General features: G+C 34.3%; 1 protein-coding gene across 5 annotated transcripts in view; it reads left to right on the forward strand.

Moving 5' to 3' along the window:
- The window catches only part of LOC134529456 (guanine nucleotide exchange factor C9orf72-like), a 46009-nt gene extending 30267 nt beyond the window's left edge, over window positions 1-15742 (forward strand). For 4 of the 5 annotated variants that reach the window (XM_063363575.1, XM_063363573.1, XM_063363576.1 and 1 more), the window contains exons 6-7: window positions 5843-6004; window positions 15088-15742. In XM_063363575.1, coding sequence (XP_063219645.1) covers window positions 5843-6004; window positions 15088-15244 — 319 coding nt within the window. In that variant the 3' untranslated portion in view covers window positions 15245-15742. Of the gene's footprint in view, window positions 1-2094; window positions 2150-5842; window positions 6005-15087 lie in introns of those variants that run through there. The other variant, XM_063363577.1, reaches the window with a different exon arrangement.
- The last annotated feature ends 1281 nt before the right edge of the window (window positions 15743-17023 follow it).

A 17023-nucleotide genomic window follows, 5' to 3' on the forward strand; every position in this document is an offset into this window, starting at 1 on the left:
CAATAGCATTTGCATAATTTGGTTTGACCCCCCCCATAACCTCAACTGGGCTATTAATCCTCATAATGAAATATACAAATTACAAAAATTTTAACAGAAATCTTAGTTGAATGCTCAACACAAAAGAAAAATAATGCAAACAATTAATTTAGTTCCATTTTTCGACTTGCTATTTTCGGCGATTCATCCCGCGATGTCCCGCGAAGTGACGATCTCGATGTCTGGCAATGAGGTCCTGAAGTCCCGCGTTGTGACAGGCCTGAAGTCCCATGGTGCCTTGGGTCGCTCTGTCCCGCGATGTACCGCTTTCCGCCGTATCTCTGGAACACTTCACTCGCTGAAACAGCCCGTGGTCTCTTGCCGCATTCGCCGCTCAGCTACGCAGACAGTTCTGGATACACTTCGCCGTTTTCTTTTATACTGTTTAATGTTGGTCGTAAATGTTTTTGTCCTTTGAGGTTATCGTAGTCAAGAACTGTTTTAAGAATGTTTATATTTTCTTCTTCGCTGTCGAAATGTCCGTCTTAATCTCAGGGTCGTGTAAAAATTGAAGCTGCGCGGCCGGGCGCCAAATATAACGGTTCGTTACATACAAAATAAACAGATGTTCAATGCCGATTGTAATTTTTGTTGTTTTATTTTTCAAATAGAATATTGCAGAGACGAATCCAAACACTTCCAAAAGAGGTTACTCACTCATTCCACATACATCTGCCCGTCGAAAAATGCCCGCAGTTCGCGTGATGAGAATTAACGAAAAAAATAGCGTCCTTCAGTAATCTTTTACTGCAAATGCACTAAATTAGTGCGGCCTTAAACATGACCGCACCCAACGAAAACGAATTTCGCCTTGAGCCAAAATGCCGACGAAGGTGATCACAATTTCTAAATACTGTCCGAACTAAATAAAAAGAAAATTAGGTTAATTTAATACTCGGCATGGCTCTGACCACCAACGTTAAATTATCTATTCAGCAAATTACTTTATAATTTGGCGAGAAGCCACCGAATGCGACCTACTGGTGCAGCAATCGGCAGACGACTGGCTGAAGTCTTGCCACACTCTCCTCCACGCAGGGAGGAAATGTCACATGACCTCACCGACCAATCACACACACGCTTCATTCACACTTACAGATACAAGCCAATCACAGAACAAATTACAATACATGAAAAAACCCTGTACACACAGAACTCGGGGCTTCCCTTGATCTGTCTCTTATCAATTTTACATCAAAATCGGGGACTCCCATTCTCGTTCTCTCTCCCACACCGTGAGACAGCAGTTATCACTCAGTTCCCTCGCAGTGGGGGGGATTACCGTCTTTATCTCGGTTGGCGGGAAGCACTGTTTCTTTCTCACTCACACTTACAGGCCTCTTATGCCTCTCTTTCTAACCATCACACCAGACACAGTCCCTTGTTCTAGAATCATTCCACACGTTAATGAACATTACAAACAGCAATTTTAATACAAATTACTTGACAAAATTAAACTCATTGAGAAAAACCTGAAAAAGTAGGCCTAAACAGGCAAAAATCTAGTACAGCGACTTCTTTGTGAATAATTACATAAAAAATAGTAATGATTCAAAACGTCTCTTAAAATACAAGGTACACTCTCAAAACACAAAGCAAGTGCAAACATCAACCTAAAATACATGAAAACGGTAAAATATAATTAGAAAGATTTTTTAAGAAATAGTGACATGCAAAAAAATAGTTAAAAAAGAATAATATTCAGCTAGGAGGGCAGGGTTCTTGCAACGTTACACCAATATAATTTGTTATAAGGATGTAAAAATATGTTGTATCAGAATCAAAACATCTGGTTTTGTTATTTTCATTGCAGTTGAGTATATTATAGCTTTGGATTTGGTTTTTACCAATCGTCGCACATTCTCATCTATTCATATTTATTTCTGTATAAAATCCCAATTCCATCAGATTCCGTCCTCTTTATGATAGTGCTTATCATTCCCTTTGATTTATTAATCTGGATGCTAAAACTTGTTTGTTACGTTACAAAGTTAATCCAAAATTATGTTTATTTATTTACAATCACAAATAATAATATATATTTTATGATTTCAGCTAGGCATCAGAGAGTGCTAAATATATACCCAACTATTTTGTTTGTAAGTTTTTTTTTTTTTTTTTTTTAATATATTTTCAGGAAGAAAGGTTTTGTAAGTCTAAAATTCAGGACCCAGCCAACAGTTAAAAAATTGCTTTGAAAAGCAGTTTTTTTTTGTGAAAGGGAGGAAAGTGAACATATTTGTTCGATTCAATAATTGATCTGTTTTTTTAATTGATTCTTCCCATCACTGTGAATATTATTTTATTGTCATTTAGTATATATATATATATAATATGTATATAACATCAGTGTTATGACATATTTGATTGAATTTACTATATATTAAAAAGGTTTTCACTATGTTATTTAAACTTACAAAACATTTGTGTTAAAAATGGAAAAGTAGTGTTAATTTATTTGGGAGCTAGAGATCTTTCATCCAAAATTATTTAAATGAAGTGCTGCAATTGAACTGTTTTTATCTAATAAAGGACACTTGAAAAAATTTACTTTAACTCAAAAGATACATACTTAACTAAATAAGTGAAAAAAAACCCTCATTAATTGATTAAAAACTTGTTAAATAAACAAATACATACCTCATTAACTAACCAAAACCCATAGTTGAACAAAACTCCAATTAAATAGCCTCAATACAGTTAATCTAAAACCCTAATTAATTAGATGAAAATTCTAGTAGAAAGTATTGACTTTGATACTCTTTTTAAAGTAACATACTTCTATTTGGAGGTTTTACTATTATGAAATAATTGGCCAGCTTTGATTAAAAAATCACTTCAGTCTAAATCTTTTATTCCATTAAAAAGCATGGAATAGGCCGGTTCCAGATTGGAATTGACTTGAAACCAACCTGGAAGATTTCAGGAGGTGATTCTCATTGAAATGAGGTACTATGTATACAAGCCATTTAAAGCCTATCAATTAAAAAAATGTATCTAAGCAAAATAATATATATGTAAACTTAAACAATCATCTAGAGATAGAGTACATGTGATGAAGTTCTACACTCTATTAAACTTTTTGTAGTAATGCCCTCCCCTTTCATAAAAATGAAAGGGGTTGACACACTCTTTAATGCGTACAACATTTTTGCCTCTCGATGCTATGGATGTTTGATGTCATTTTATTGTAATTATGACCTAATGAACAAAACACTGCTCTTGTGCAATTGCCTATAATGCACTATTTCTGCATTCAGTGCATGCAAAAGTTTCAGTAGCATGAATATAACCCTTGAAAATAAGCCATATTTTGACAATGCAGAGGTATGCACAAGGTAAAACACAAATACTCGACTGACGACTGACTACTCCCTACAGCTACAGCTAAAACATAACATAGAGGGATTCGCCAACATGCAGCAAGCAGGTTTTGTCTTGAGAGTTCGGCAAGTGTACCAATCAAGGTACCAAAACCATGTGACTCTTCATGTACATGAAATAAAGGACCTACAAGAATAACTTATTTACTGTGCTATCTGTTTGTTCCTGGCCAAATTAATTTTCTGTATGTTTCTGCACCGTAAATACTGTATTTATTCTGTGAAGATATAAGTTAAAGTCATGCACTATGTTCAAGGAGCAATTTAATTTATTCAATTAAGTAACAGTGTCCTAAAAATATAAATTACCACATGACATGGTCATCACTGCAGTGAAAATAAGGTTTAGCCACCGAACAGTACACTCAGAAAACTTTCTTTTCATTGAGTACTGTGTACCGCCATCCCTTCCCTTCAACACCCATACACCCTAAGGACATGGCACAAAATTATGGAATAGATAAAATAAAACTATGGTTCCGCTCATGTTCATTATTTATTGTCAAACAGTTTCTCTCTCGTTACAAATAGTTTTATATTATCATTCAACTAAACATTATATCTATATTGTCTCTTACTCCCCTTTGCTTCTAACAGCCTCATATGAAACATATAAATAAAGTTAAAAATAAAAGTATATTTTGGTTTTACTTTGTAAAGTGGATACTCGCTACTTTGTGCCAACTGCATACTCCCTTGCATTTGTGAGGCCACTGCATGAAAACCATGCCATCCACAAGATAACTTTCCAGTAAAACTTAGCTCTTTTGCCACATTTCACATGCTTTTGTCCCCTATGTATCTCTTCAAACAAAAAAAATATTGCATATTTTTATTTTGTACTGTAACTAAACTTCAAAAGACTTTTGTGCAGACTATAATAAAATTATTTTTTAACTGTTTTATAGTTTTCTTGAAAGTAACTATTAAGTGATGAAAAGGAATAACAATACTTCAGCTCTCAAACAATCAATCTGTTTGAACTAGTACTGTCCAAGGAACAGCCAGTTATGTTTTAAAATATTTTGCTGTTGCGAGGCACATTTTCTGTCTTCCAGGCCTTTGTTCCAGTCTAGTAGACTGGAGTAAGTCCTGCCCTCTGGCTTCAAACTAGTCCTGCGCTAGCCCGGCAGCATGGCCTCTCCTGATTTATTACTGCATACAAACTCCTTGGTCGTATCATTGCCGCTGAAACATCATTCCCAGAATAGGAGTTTAATATAATAGTTTTCAATATTGTGCACTAATATCAATAACTGAAACTGATTTTCAAAGGTTAATATTACCCATAGGAGTTGAGCTAGGCTGTAAGTGGCTTGTATAAACCCTATCTCAATTTCCATGAAGAATCACATCCTGGAATATTTATGGAGAGTTTTCGAACTGCCTATATATATATATTTATGAATACAGAATGTCTTTGAATTTGTGGTATGTAGTGTAACCATAGATTCCTCTCAATAAAATAAACAGAGACTATATGTATAAATTGTATGGCCGAAAATTATTTTTACAGCCTTAAAAAATCAAATTTAAAAACAATTTTTTTGTAAATTCTTCAGAAACTGTGTGAAATAAAAAAATTCCTAATTTATCATTTGTTTAAGGAAGATGGTAAACATCAGAATATTAGTTGGTAATATCATCTCCCTTTGGTGTGAAAATATAGGTGGTTAGATTGTTACTGAATACAGTTAACAACCCTGAGGTTCAATCTTTTTTTTTTTTTTTTTTGCTCCTTAATGCTACATCCCTTAGAATTGAGCTACATGGTCTTTTAATACAGCAATTCTGGATGCATACCCAGCAGGCATTAATTACTACACACATCTGAAATTAAATGTAGAGTTTTCATGGAAACTGCTAACCTTAGTGTGTTACACTTTTTTGATTCATCTTTGCATGCTCATTAATAAACCTTTATATTGTATGTTTATGTACTGTATTTTCATTTTAGAATTTTTTTATATTAATGACTAGGTATGCTATAACTGTCATTTTAAAGTCTTTGTAGTTATGTATTATAGTATTAACAGTAATAGTGTACATGTAATATGTAGTAATATTTTATTATTATTGGATATTTTATGTAATGCAATTTTTATATTAAGTAATTTTTATGACAGTACGACATTATGCAGTATAAAATTTTGTATTTTATTAATTTTTATTACTATAAACTTTGTGGTTGTGTAAAATCTCATTTTATCTTACAAGTTACATAAAATACAATTGCTCAACTAAATGATAAATAAATGAAGTGTAGGTATTGCTCTGAAACCTTTATCCACCACATGTTAAATTTTACAGGTAAATTGATATTATTTTATTGCAGCAAACATATTTATTTGTTTTGTTTTGTCTTTCAGGATTAATTAATTTATTGACATTGTATCAAAGATTATTTGTGTTTATTCCAGGGATAGTTTTGAGCCTGTGAAAAAAAGTGCCAGTTTAGTCAATTCCTTCCTAAGTGACATTAGCAAACTACCTTCCACCCATTGGAAGTCCATCATTTACAAATTCAAGAAAAAATTAGATCTTTTTGGACATATGTTGCTTTCATTGATCTCAACGCTCAGGTAAACAAACGTGCTTTATGTAAAATAAGGAGAAATAATACTACTTATAAAAAATTAAAAAGGGGGGAGGGAGTAGAGTTGTCATATCAGCCTCCCACCAATGTGATCTGGGTTCAATTTCTAATGCTGTCAACAGTGGATCACTTGCAAGTAAGGAACATGGTGTACGTTGCCATGGGCCAGTGGGTTTTCTGAGGATACTCTTGTTTCTCCCAAAAATACAATACATGCCTGCTCCATGTCACTGTTTCACCCTCATCCATCTCTACTGACCTCAATGTTAACATTAGAACTGTACTGATTCACAAATTTTTGCCAACACGCAGATATGCCGATTCATCTGTTAATGATTCACCGATTCCAAACCAATACGTGGGAAAACACATTTTGGTTTAAAAAATTGTATAAATTTACTAAATTACTCACAATGTAGAAGGCATGCACTGCAAATGCACATGTATTTTAGTTTGAGAGTATAAAATTTAATTTAAAAACACAAAAGGTAACCTTAGATGAACTAAACGGGATTTCTTTTCTTAAACTAGCAGTAACATAAATACAAAAACAAGAGAGTGCTTGCCTAAAGTTTTTTCTCATTAAACATTTTACAATAAACATTTCAACATACTTTATGTAGCCATACATTGGCTCACTATAAAAATCATTTAACTCAACTAGCACTGAGTACAGAATTACTTGATTTTTATTAAGAAAAACTAACATTCATAATTTTTCTGGCTTCAATGAATGCCTTTTAGTGCCACATATGCTGAAAAGTCTCGTGGATGGAACACTATTAGAAGGTTCACACAGGTACTTTGCAGCCAGTTTCTTCAAAACATCATGAGAAGTCGTCTCCCAATATTGGAAAATATTTCCCTTATCCGACATAAAAAGTTCAGCTAAATATTTCTCAACTCTCAGTTCCGCAGGATTTGGGTGAACACTGCTACTTTTTGTATAGCTATTTTCCAGTAGCATTTCCCTGAATGCCATCATAGAAGTTGGCTTCAGTTTCTTTGGAGGGGAGTGAGAGGTGGATTTTTCAGAGCACTGTGTGATTGTTTCTGAAAAAGCCTTTGCTTCTTCTAGCAACATGCTAACTGCCAAGTCTGCAAACCTTGGTTCAGAAAATATTTTGTTCTTGAACCTGGGGAAAAAAATTAAAATGTTTTTATATTTAAATTAAATTAAATTTAAATTACATGAAATAAAAAATTGCTTACAAATGAATGTTTGGGTTTTGACACCTTTAAAACCACAAATTTCAAATATTATTTGTTGTTGCACTGACAAAATGTGTAAATGATGAAATATTCTGTCTCAATGCTCAGATACAGACCTATGTTTTATTTTATAATTAAATTGTTTCATAATTTAAACAGTTAGAAATACTTAACAGTGCAAAGTGTAAACAACTAAATAAAATTAAATGATGGCTACAAAGGATGCTTACAATGGGAAACTTTCCCCCACTGCCAAATGGAAATTTAAAACTTTCATCCACTGCCAAATGGAAATTTGAAACTTTATCAACTTGGCAAAAAAATTTAAGCAAGTAAGGTACCACTGAAATAAGTGTCTAATAAGACATCAAGATAAAATTATAAAAAAATTACTATAAAACTTAACTTTGCTCAAGGATTGTTGCTAGAGCATAACACTTATTACTTTCAGTCTTCTCAGTGGGAACATACACTTCAATATTGTGTATTATTTTGTTATTCATGTTCTGCAACCCTGTGGTAGTATCATTTTCTATAGCTTTTCTTAAACTATTCATTACAGGGATTACTTCACTTACTGTGCAATTGTCCCTACTAACAGTTTTAGTTGTTTCAATGAAGAACTTCAGAATTTTAAGTACACTTTCAATTAATCTCCATTCAGACCAGCAAAGTGAAACCACACTTTGGCTCTAAAAGTCCTCAAGCATAATGTACATAGAGTCCTGTCTCGTAGGCTAGTCTTGGAGTAAACATTTCTTTTTCATCCCTAGCAAATCTTGTGCCCTGCCAAGAGCCTTTGTAGCATTCAAAGAATGTTTAAAACTACCAACTAAGCGCCTGCACTTTGCCACTAGAGTTGTAACACTAGGCAGGTTAAAACACCCATGTTTGACAACCAGCTGTTCAGTATGTGCTGTGCATGGAATTGCACTTAACCCTAACTTTTCTACACCACTGGTTATATTTGCAGCATTATCTCGAATCACAACATCCACTTTGTCAAGAATGTTCTAAGTGTTCTTCACTTCTTCCAAAAACACTTTAATGTTTCCAGCAGTGAGGTGGTCTTGTGTGAAACGCAATGGCTTCCAAGCAGAGACTCTGGAATCTGTCACCTTGTAAAAAGCGACAAGTCAGGACGAAGAAATGCTCATTTGATTGTGAAGACCAGAAATCACATGTGCACAATATTTGCCAATTGTTCTTTCACTTTTGCAACAGTTTTATCATACATTTCTGGTATTAGTTTTTGTGAAAGTTCTCTTCTAGTAGGTAAAACAAATTTTGGCTCAGACTTTGACAACAAACTTTTAAAACACTTATTTTCAACAAAATAGAAAAGCTGACAGTCTAAAACTAACATTTTGCAGATACCATCAGTTAGTTCCTGTGCTCCAGGATGATTTTTTGAGTAGGTATCTTTTATTTTTATCCCATGTGGCTGCTTAACTCAGTTTGCGAGTTGGTTTGCAAGAAGATGTGGGAAATGTTGCACTAAAGTTGAAAGTTTCTTGAGAACATGAACTTCCAGGTTCACTTGCAGTTGATGTTGAAGCTGGAGCTAGAGCTGGGTTTTCACCCAAAGTGCTGTTATCTTCGGTGGGAAAAAATGATGCAGTCCCTTTTGTGCAGTCTACTTGTGTCACTGGCATTTCATTTGGGCAAGCCTAGAAACAGCAATGCGTAGCTAAACAAACACTTCAGCAATGTAATCATCGCAAAAATAAATTTCATTATTAAAAAAATACTTTACCAGAATTAATTTTGATTTGTGTTCCCTTTCCAGGTGTCTCATTAAGTTTGAAGTTGTGAACTGATGGATATTTTTCCGCCACGTGATCGTACAGCACCACAAATTACACAACATGCTTTACTTTCATCATCATCACATGAAAAAAATAGTTTCTGTTGTAAAGAAATCACTAAATTATTTGGAATTACTTCTCTAAACTGATTTCTGCAACAGCATAATTATGTTAATCATTCTGTTTGTAAACTGAAAATAACCTCACATTTATTTACTCGTAGTTTTAACTCATTTTCATTTGTTTCTTGCCAACCTGTTAGTTGTTTAATGAAACTTGAAAGTACAAATTGAGGTTGCAAAAATTAATTAATGGGTAACTATAAAATACATTGCTTCACATAATATAAAGTTTAAAAGATAATTTAAAATGTCCAAAATGGCAAGACTTTGTACATGTTTAAAATTTAAGAATGTAAATTCTAATGCCAAATAAACGCAAGTCGCGGCAAAAATTCACGGTACAAAACATGTATACGGAAAAGCATTTCAGGTGGTTGCTTTGCACGAGAAACAGTAAAAGTAATTTTCATTTTTTGAAGCTTTATATTTTTCCATTATTTTTTTAATTCAATTTTAAAAACTTGGTATGAGTTATTAAAAAAATGTTCCCATTACCATACTACGAACATTTCTTTGTAGTTCAGGGGTTCCCAAAGTGTGCGCCGCGGCGCCCTGGTGCGCCGTAGAAAGTTAAGAAGGGCGCCGTGAAGCGATTCTCTTTACCATTCTCCGAAACCTCACCTTAAGATGAGCTTGTTGTCTCACAAGACCTGTTGACCCTTTTCACAAAACACCTTTCGAAGCTCATTGAATGGTTTTCAAAATACTTTGCCGAAGACGATGTCGATAAATATGCGTGGATCCAAGACCCATAACATGCACAAGCTCCGCCAGAATATACATCGGAAGAAGAAGAAAGTCTCATTGAACTCTCTTGAGACAGCAGCCTTAGAACTAGATTCTCACATGTTCCGATTTGGTGGAGTTTTGGATATCGGTTCAAAATGAATATCCCACTTTAGCTTCAAAAGCTATAAGAATTGTCATTCCTTTTGCAACATCTTATTTGTGCGAAGGTGGATTTTCAGCTGTAGCTGTACTCAAAAGCAAATATCGCTCAAAGATCAATGTGGGCAAGAAATGCGAGTAGCAGTGTGAAACCTTATTCCATGTTTTGAAAAAATGTGTGAAGATCACCAAGCTAGCCCATTACATTGACTAGCTAGGTAGCTATTGTAATTTATTTCTGTTGTTCTTTAAGTCTCTCTTGAATGTTTTTGTGTTAATATTATATTCTTATAAATATAAATATACAGTTCAGATTCATATCGTGGATATTTTAATTTTTGCGCTTATCTACCTAACTAGTATCATTGTACCTATCTATTTCGACGAGCCAAATAGGTTAGGGCCCCGAGACAAAATAGTAAACATGTATGTGCGCCGCGGACTGAAAAAGATTGGGAAACCCTGTTGTAGTTCAAGTATTTGGTATTTTCCGTTGTTTGTAGTAGCAGCTGTGCTCTGAATAAATAATATTTTTTCCTATCTACCTTCACAGTGATGGTAATGTATTTATGATATATTAAAATTAAAAAAAAAAGGATGTTTAAGTTTATATGTACGGCTGGCAGATGTAGTTAAGAAATTATGTGAGTTGAATGTATGCAGTACTACAAAAAGTGAAAAGGGTACTAGTGTGTTTTAGGTTATGGCAGACATTTCATTTTTCAGTAATATCGGCCAAAAATTAACAAGCGTATCATGAATCGGCTGAAACGCTGATTTAACTAAATATCGGCAAAATCGGCTTCTGCCGATTCGTATCGGTACAGCTCTATTTAACATGAGTCATCAGTGGCATTGATCATTAACGTGTCATGCTCAAGTGGTGAGGGGTGCGGGTATAAACCCAACATCCTGGCATCATTGTGAATCATATCGAACAAGCTGTTTTAAATTTTTTGGTTTTATATTTTCTTTTCCTGTAATTTAATTTCATATGTTTCAATACCATGTTTTTTAAAGATTTTGGTAGCATAACTTTTGTTTTGCCAGTTTAAAATTTTTTTATTTCATTTTTATTGTGTTGGCAGAATAAATTGAAGTGAATACTATTTTCATTCTCTCTTTCAACTGTTTTGTAGTGAATCTGAATGGCTTACATAAATACCTAGAGGTTTCTATCTGTTCTCATTGGTTGGCTGGAATTTTTTGTTGATGTCTTTTACTTCTTAAGGTCTTGGTGACTATTTGCTAATGTGTCATGCAAGTGTCATGCAAGTGTCATGTTTGATTCCAACATTCCGGCATGACTTAAATGTATGAGCACTGAGTCAGTACCTTAGTGGTTTGAAGTCCACTGTCATTTTGAGGTCCCGTTGTCTTTAGCCTCTTTGTATAGCTGTGCGACATTAAATATTTACAAATCAGATCTTTTGACGGTTGCTTCTTCTCTACCTTTTCCACCTGAAGTCTACAGGAGGGTAGGAAGGAGATTTAGTCTACTTGTAATCTCCACCCACACCCTTTAACTACTTAAACTGTAAATTTAACTCTCAATTCAACTTCAAAATTTTACTATAAGCATATTATTTACCTTCTTATACCTATCCTCAAGTTGAAATTAACCTAACCTTACTTATAATAGGGCCACAAATCTTTTTCCTATTTCCCTTAAAAATGTTTAATTTACTTGAAAACAACAATTACAAACATTATTACAATGAAGCTGGGTTCACTTAGGCCTCTAAGTCCACTTCATCGGGGACTTCTTGGATATTGGCTGTCTCTCGCAGCAGCAACATCAATAACAACATTAAGACCATACTATCTTGGTACTAATAACCCAGCTTAACACATTTTAATTTCATCAGAATAACTTTTCACATGAACTGTCAAAACAAGGAAAATACAAGCACAATACTTAAACAATTGTGATGCAACTGCTCTGTCCTCCTTTTTAATTGAATTCCTTTATTGTTGCCAAACTTAACCCTCAAAGTGTACTTACAATTGTTCAGAAAAATTAAATTTTACCCAACATTGTTAATTAATATTCACAAACTGTAATTAAATAAATTAACTTTCTATTGGCAAATTCCTTCAAACATTTAACTTATTATAACCTCAATAAACAGCCATTGTTTTAATGAGGTAGAACTTAACATATTGAAACCCATTTTTTTTTCCCCCTTCTGAAATTTAAAATCACAATCAGGATTAACTCTTGTCACCTGGGAAGCCCATTGAAGGATCTGGTTTTCTAATCAGATTCATTAATTAACTGCAAGTTCTGTAAACATTAACTTTTCCTCAATAAAATTTTAACTTACTACTTTACCTTTCAACTTCTTCACCACCCCTTGGTCCAATGTTCTTCATGCAATTTTCTCTGCATGGCATGCCTAAATGCTTACTGGACACCTCTGCCATTCATTCTCATGCCCATTTATGCAATTTACTTGTTCACTTATCTAACTTATGGATGGGGTCTTACTTAACAAATGCCTCATTCTGTCAGGTTAAACTTCTCTTGTGCCCATCAAAATACTAAAACACTACATACTTAATTAGTAACTGACCTACTCCTTTGGCCAGAAATAACTGTCCTTTTTTCTTTGTGACCAGCTCTTCTCAAGTCGGTCTACCCCTAGCCTTAAAATGGCTCAAACACAGACGGACAAAACTATTAGATGCAACTTTATTTGTGTGCAAATTCTTAAAATTTACCTTAAACAGCCTCACTTTTTCTTTAAAACAATTAAAATTCTTTCACTGTTATTATTGTGCATCCCATCCGATTACTGCAATGATTCACATCACTGGTTGCCCACATGTTGTGTGGAGTTGTGAAGCGTACGTAACTCCAACACTTCTCTTGTGACTATCCCAATTAAGAACTTAAATGTGATTCCTGTAAATATATGTTCTTTAATTTTCCTATTTTTTTCCTTTCAAAAATATTAAAGCTTTGTTTATCTTAACCAAAACATTTTGCAAATGTGATGCAGTGTCACCAATGTAAAATTACTGCAATCTTGTGGTAAGCTTAGCAACTAAAATTGATCTCAGCTATCTCAGTTGCCACTAAGCACTAATGGTTTACTTTAATCACAAAATTTCTAATTTAATTACGAGTCCTACATCTATTAAATAAATTAACTAACTTACATATGTTATAACAAGTAAAATTAAACTTCAGAATAAACCAAACCAACAAAACCTTTAAAGCTTTCAACTAACTCAGCTTCTTAAATCCTATAATTTAATTATACTATTTAATTATTCCGGCATAAAAATCCATACAATTTTTTCTCTTACATCTTCTAAACCTATTTCAAAGTCTCTTTTTACTGTGAACATAGTCATCGTAACTCTGCTTACATTATTACCCTGACTTATCTTTGTCTTTAGAAATGAAAATCACTTTTGACTTTTATAGTTTCGCCTTCTAACTTCTTACATCTAATTCTTGTAACTCCACCTTTCAAATTAAATTTCTAAATTACTACTGCGAGAACTAATGCCAGTCCTTTGACATGTACCTAGAACTACTTCAACATAATGAATTTAATTTTTCAGCGCAAGTATTTGTTACTCTGACTTCATTACATTATTGGTTATTTCTCTTTCGTTTGGTTGCATTATCCAAAACTATGACAAAACATAATCCTTACAATAAAAATGGAAATGGTGCCATCCCTGCCAAGTTTTAAAATAATCCAATTAACTTACTTTAAATTATCTCTCAACTTATTTTTTTAAAATAAATAGTAAACATTTTTAAGCTTATCAAATGCCTTTCATTTACTTGTTAAAATTTATGGTACTTGTAAAATGTATCCTATGGCACATTGTAAAATTAAAAAACTTAGCCTATGTAAAAAATAAAAGATAATGAATTATCTCTTGAAGCTATCCCATGTTGTTGACTTCTCACCCAGGGTCCCCCACCCTCTTGCAGTTCATTGTCTAAGTGGAGCTGCAGCCGAACCAACAGAATCGTCCAAACTCTGCAATTTCAATGCCTTGGCCTTCTGTCTGTCATGCTGTCCTGCGGTTCAGCATAACACTTACTTTCTCTCTCTCTTGCTCGCTCATGGCCGAAACGCTGACTGGCATACAATTCCTCTTGCCTGCTGCCCACATTTACTATTACAGTGTATCATGCTGCTTCCCTAGAGGTTTGGATATGTGTCCAGCTCTCAGATGAATAGTTAAAGTGGAAGGCGTGCATGAGAAGAAAAACATACCCATTTATTTTTATGTGGCCACCTAGCAGTAGTTAACACGTTTTAAAAAAATTAGGGTCAAATGACATTTGTTTGGCTTGTTGTTTTCACTAGCATCTCTCTTCTTCAAAATTTAATATGTTGGTAAGATTAAGATTTTTAGTATTTATAATACTAATTTATTTTCCACTGTTCCTCTTTCTAACTCTTTGTAAAGTATGCACTGTAAATTGTAGAATGGTTTGTTGGTTCACTTTATACCACTCTTACACCAATTTGGCATTCAATAAATATACCTACTCTGTGCTCTAGGTTTTGTCCCGGTACACGTGACAACATCGCAGTGCATTAGCTAGGTTGGTTATTCGGCATGTCAGTGGCGGAAAGGAGAAATGACCCTCTTTTCCCTGTTTGTTCAGGTTTAGATGACAAGTATGTCAGTGAGTGGTAGAAGAGGGTATAGAGATTGCACATCCTCTGTCAATTTCAGCACTTCCCTTGGAGAACTAGTAAATTATTAACCAGTGCTTCCTACAAAGGTTGCTAGGGTTGTTGGCATTAACAAAAAGATGGAGCCTGTTCAGTTGTATATTTTCATTTATTTATGGTTATTTACTTCTACTCACTGAACTAACCTTTTAAACAAGTTTTGGTTTAGTAGGTTCCCGTTATAAAATAATTAACAAATGTACGGAATGGAAATAAAAAAAACTATTCTGTATGTTTCATTGTGTTTAGTAAGTAATTTTGTAGCATTTCTTTATTATGTTACAAACTAACATGCAACATTTTCTATTTTGTCCATTACAACAGAGAATCTGACCATAGAAGAAAAGTTATGTTCCATGGAGATTTGTGTGAAAGAATGGGAGTCTGTGGTGCAGACTTCTTCATTATTCTGGCTGTGGCAGAGAAATTGAAGCCTGGTACTTACAAGTATATTATTGAATTTGATAGAACTTTCTCATGACTAAGGATTAAGAGATCAGCATTGTGAAGGATACAATGAAAACTGTTTAGTAAATTTGTAATCTTTGTACTTCCAAGTATATTATCGAAGTGATAGAACTTTCTAATGGCTAATGGCTAAGAGATTAGCATTTTGAAAGATACAATGAAAAATATTTAGTAAACTTGGTAATCATTGTACTTCCAAGTATATTATTGAATATCATAGAACTTTCTCATTACTAAGGGTTAAGAGATCAGGATTGTGAAGAATACAATGAAAAGCGTTAAATAAATCTTACATTGTAAACACTGTACTTCCAAGTATGTTATCGAATGTGAGAACTTTCTCATGACTAAGGGTTAATAAATCATAATTGTGAAAGATAAAATGAAAAGTTTCAAATAAACTCTATATTGTAATCACAAGAATATTGTTGAATGTGATAAAACTTTCTCATGACTAAGGGTTGAGAGATTAGCATTGTGAAGGATAAAATAAATAGAGTTAATATATGCATTTTAATCATTTATTATTTTATATTTGCATTATTTATTAGTGAAGGGAAATATGTGTAGAATGAACTTTTTACATTTGATTGTTCCTATACCCTTATTTATGTTAATGTTGTAAAATATTTTAAATTTTACATGTGCAATGTAATATTTTTTCTCGTTACCTTGTAACTTGTGTGTGGATGAGAGCCAGAATGTACCTGAAAAGTGCATCTTAAACAACACCTTGAAAATTTTTGTGAAATCTTTATTTTCTGAGACATTGTTTCCATTAGTATCTTTTTTTCTGTAAGTTGTCATGATAATTGCTCAAAATCCTTGAATGGAAATTCTTAGGACCAATAGAAGTTGACATCCAGAATTAAGTACAGGTATGATGTTAAGTAGTTTGCCTCTAATTATGGTACTGTTGACAAGAAGTTCTATAAATGAGTAATATAAAGTTATTTCGTTACTGTCTCGCTGCTATCATAGCACTGCTGGTGGCGCTCGCCGAGGACTCATGGCTTGACGCGTCGTGTTCGTCTTGAGGGCCGGTGAAGGTACATCTGCAGATCCCGCAAGTGTTGCCAAGGTTGCTGGGGGTGCTAGGTAATCGGCATCGCTCACAGACGATCTGGTGCGGGGTCTTGCTGAGTGGTGTGCATCGCTCCTGTCAGCCATGACAGGTGACGCGAGCATGTGGGTGCGGGCTGGTTGAACGGGTGGGGAACAGGGGCGTAGCCAGGGGGGGGGGGTTTGGGGTTCTACCCCCGCCCCTCCTCCAAGCCCCAAATGGTTGCTGTATTCTAAATTTACAGATGGTGCATACTGTAAGTACTGTCCTTTGTTTTGCTGTGGGTGTGGAGCAGGTAGGGGATACCAAGCTTTAGGCGTACTAGTCGAAAAGCCATTTAGACGTTGGAAAGATGCTGTAGAACAGTTCTGTTTGCATGGAAACAGAATACCACAAACAGTGTGTCTTGAAACCAGAAAATTTGCTTTCAGTTGCTAAAGGAAAGCAAAAACGGGTTGATTTGTTGCAAAATTCTGTTTTGGAAAACCAAATCACAGAAAACATAAAAGCTGTGTTGCCTATCATACGTACTGTACTATTTTGTGGACGGCAGGGAATAGCATTACGGGGGCATAGGGATTGTGGTCCACTGACACTATCAGAGGAGAATGTGGACAATGATGGAAATTGCCTGCATTTCTGAATAGAAAGCGGGGACACATATCTCAAAACTCACCTTGAGAAAGGGCCAAAAAATGCCTTGTACTTGTCCCCAGCATTTCAAAACAA

The sequence above is a fragment of the Bacillus rossius genome, chromosome 2, assembly GCF_032445375.1.
Source record: "Bacillus rossius redtenbacheri isolate Brsri chromosome 2, Brsri_v3, whole genome shotgun sequence".
In the NCBI taxonomy this organism is placed as follows: Eukaryota; Metazoa; Arthropoda; class Insecta; order Phasmatodea; family Bacillidae; genus Bacillus; species Bacillus rossius.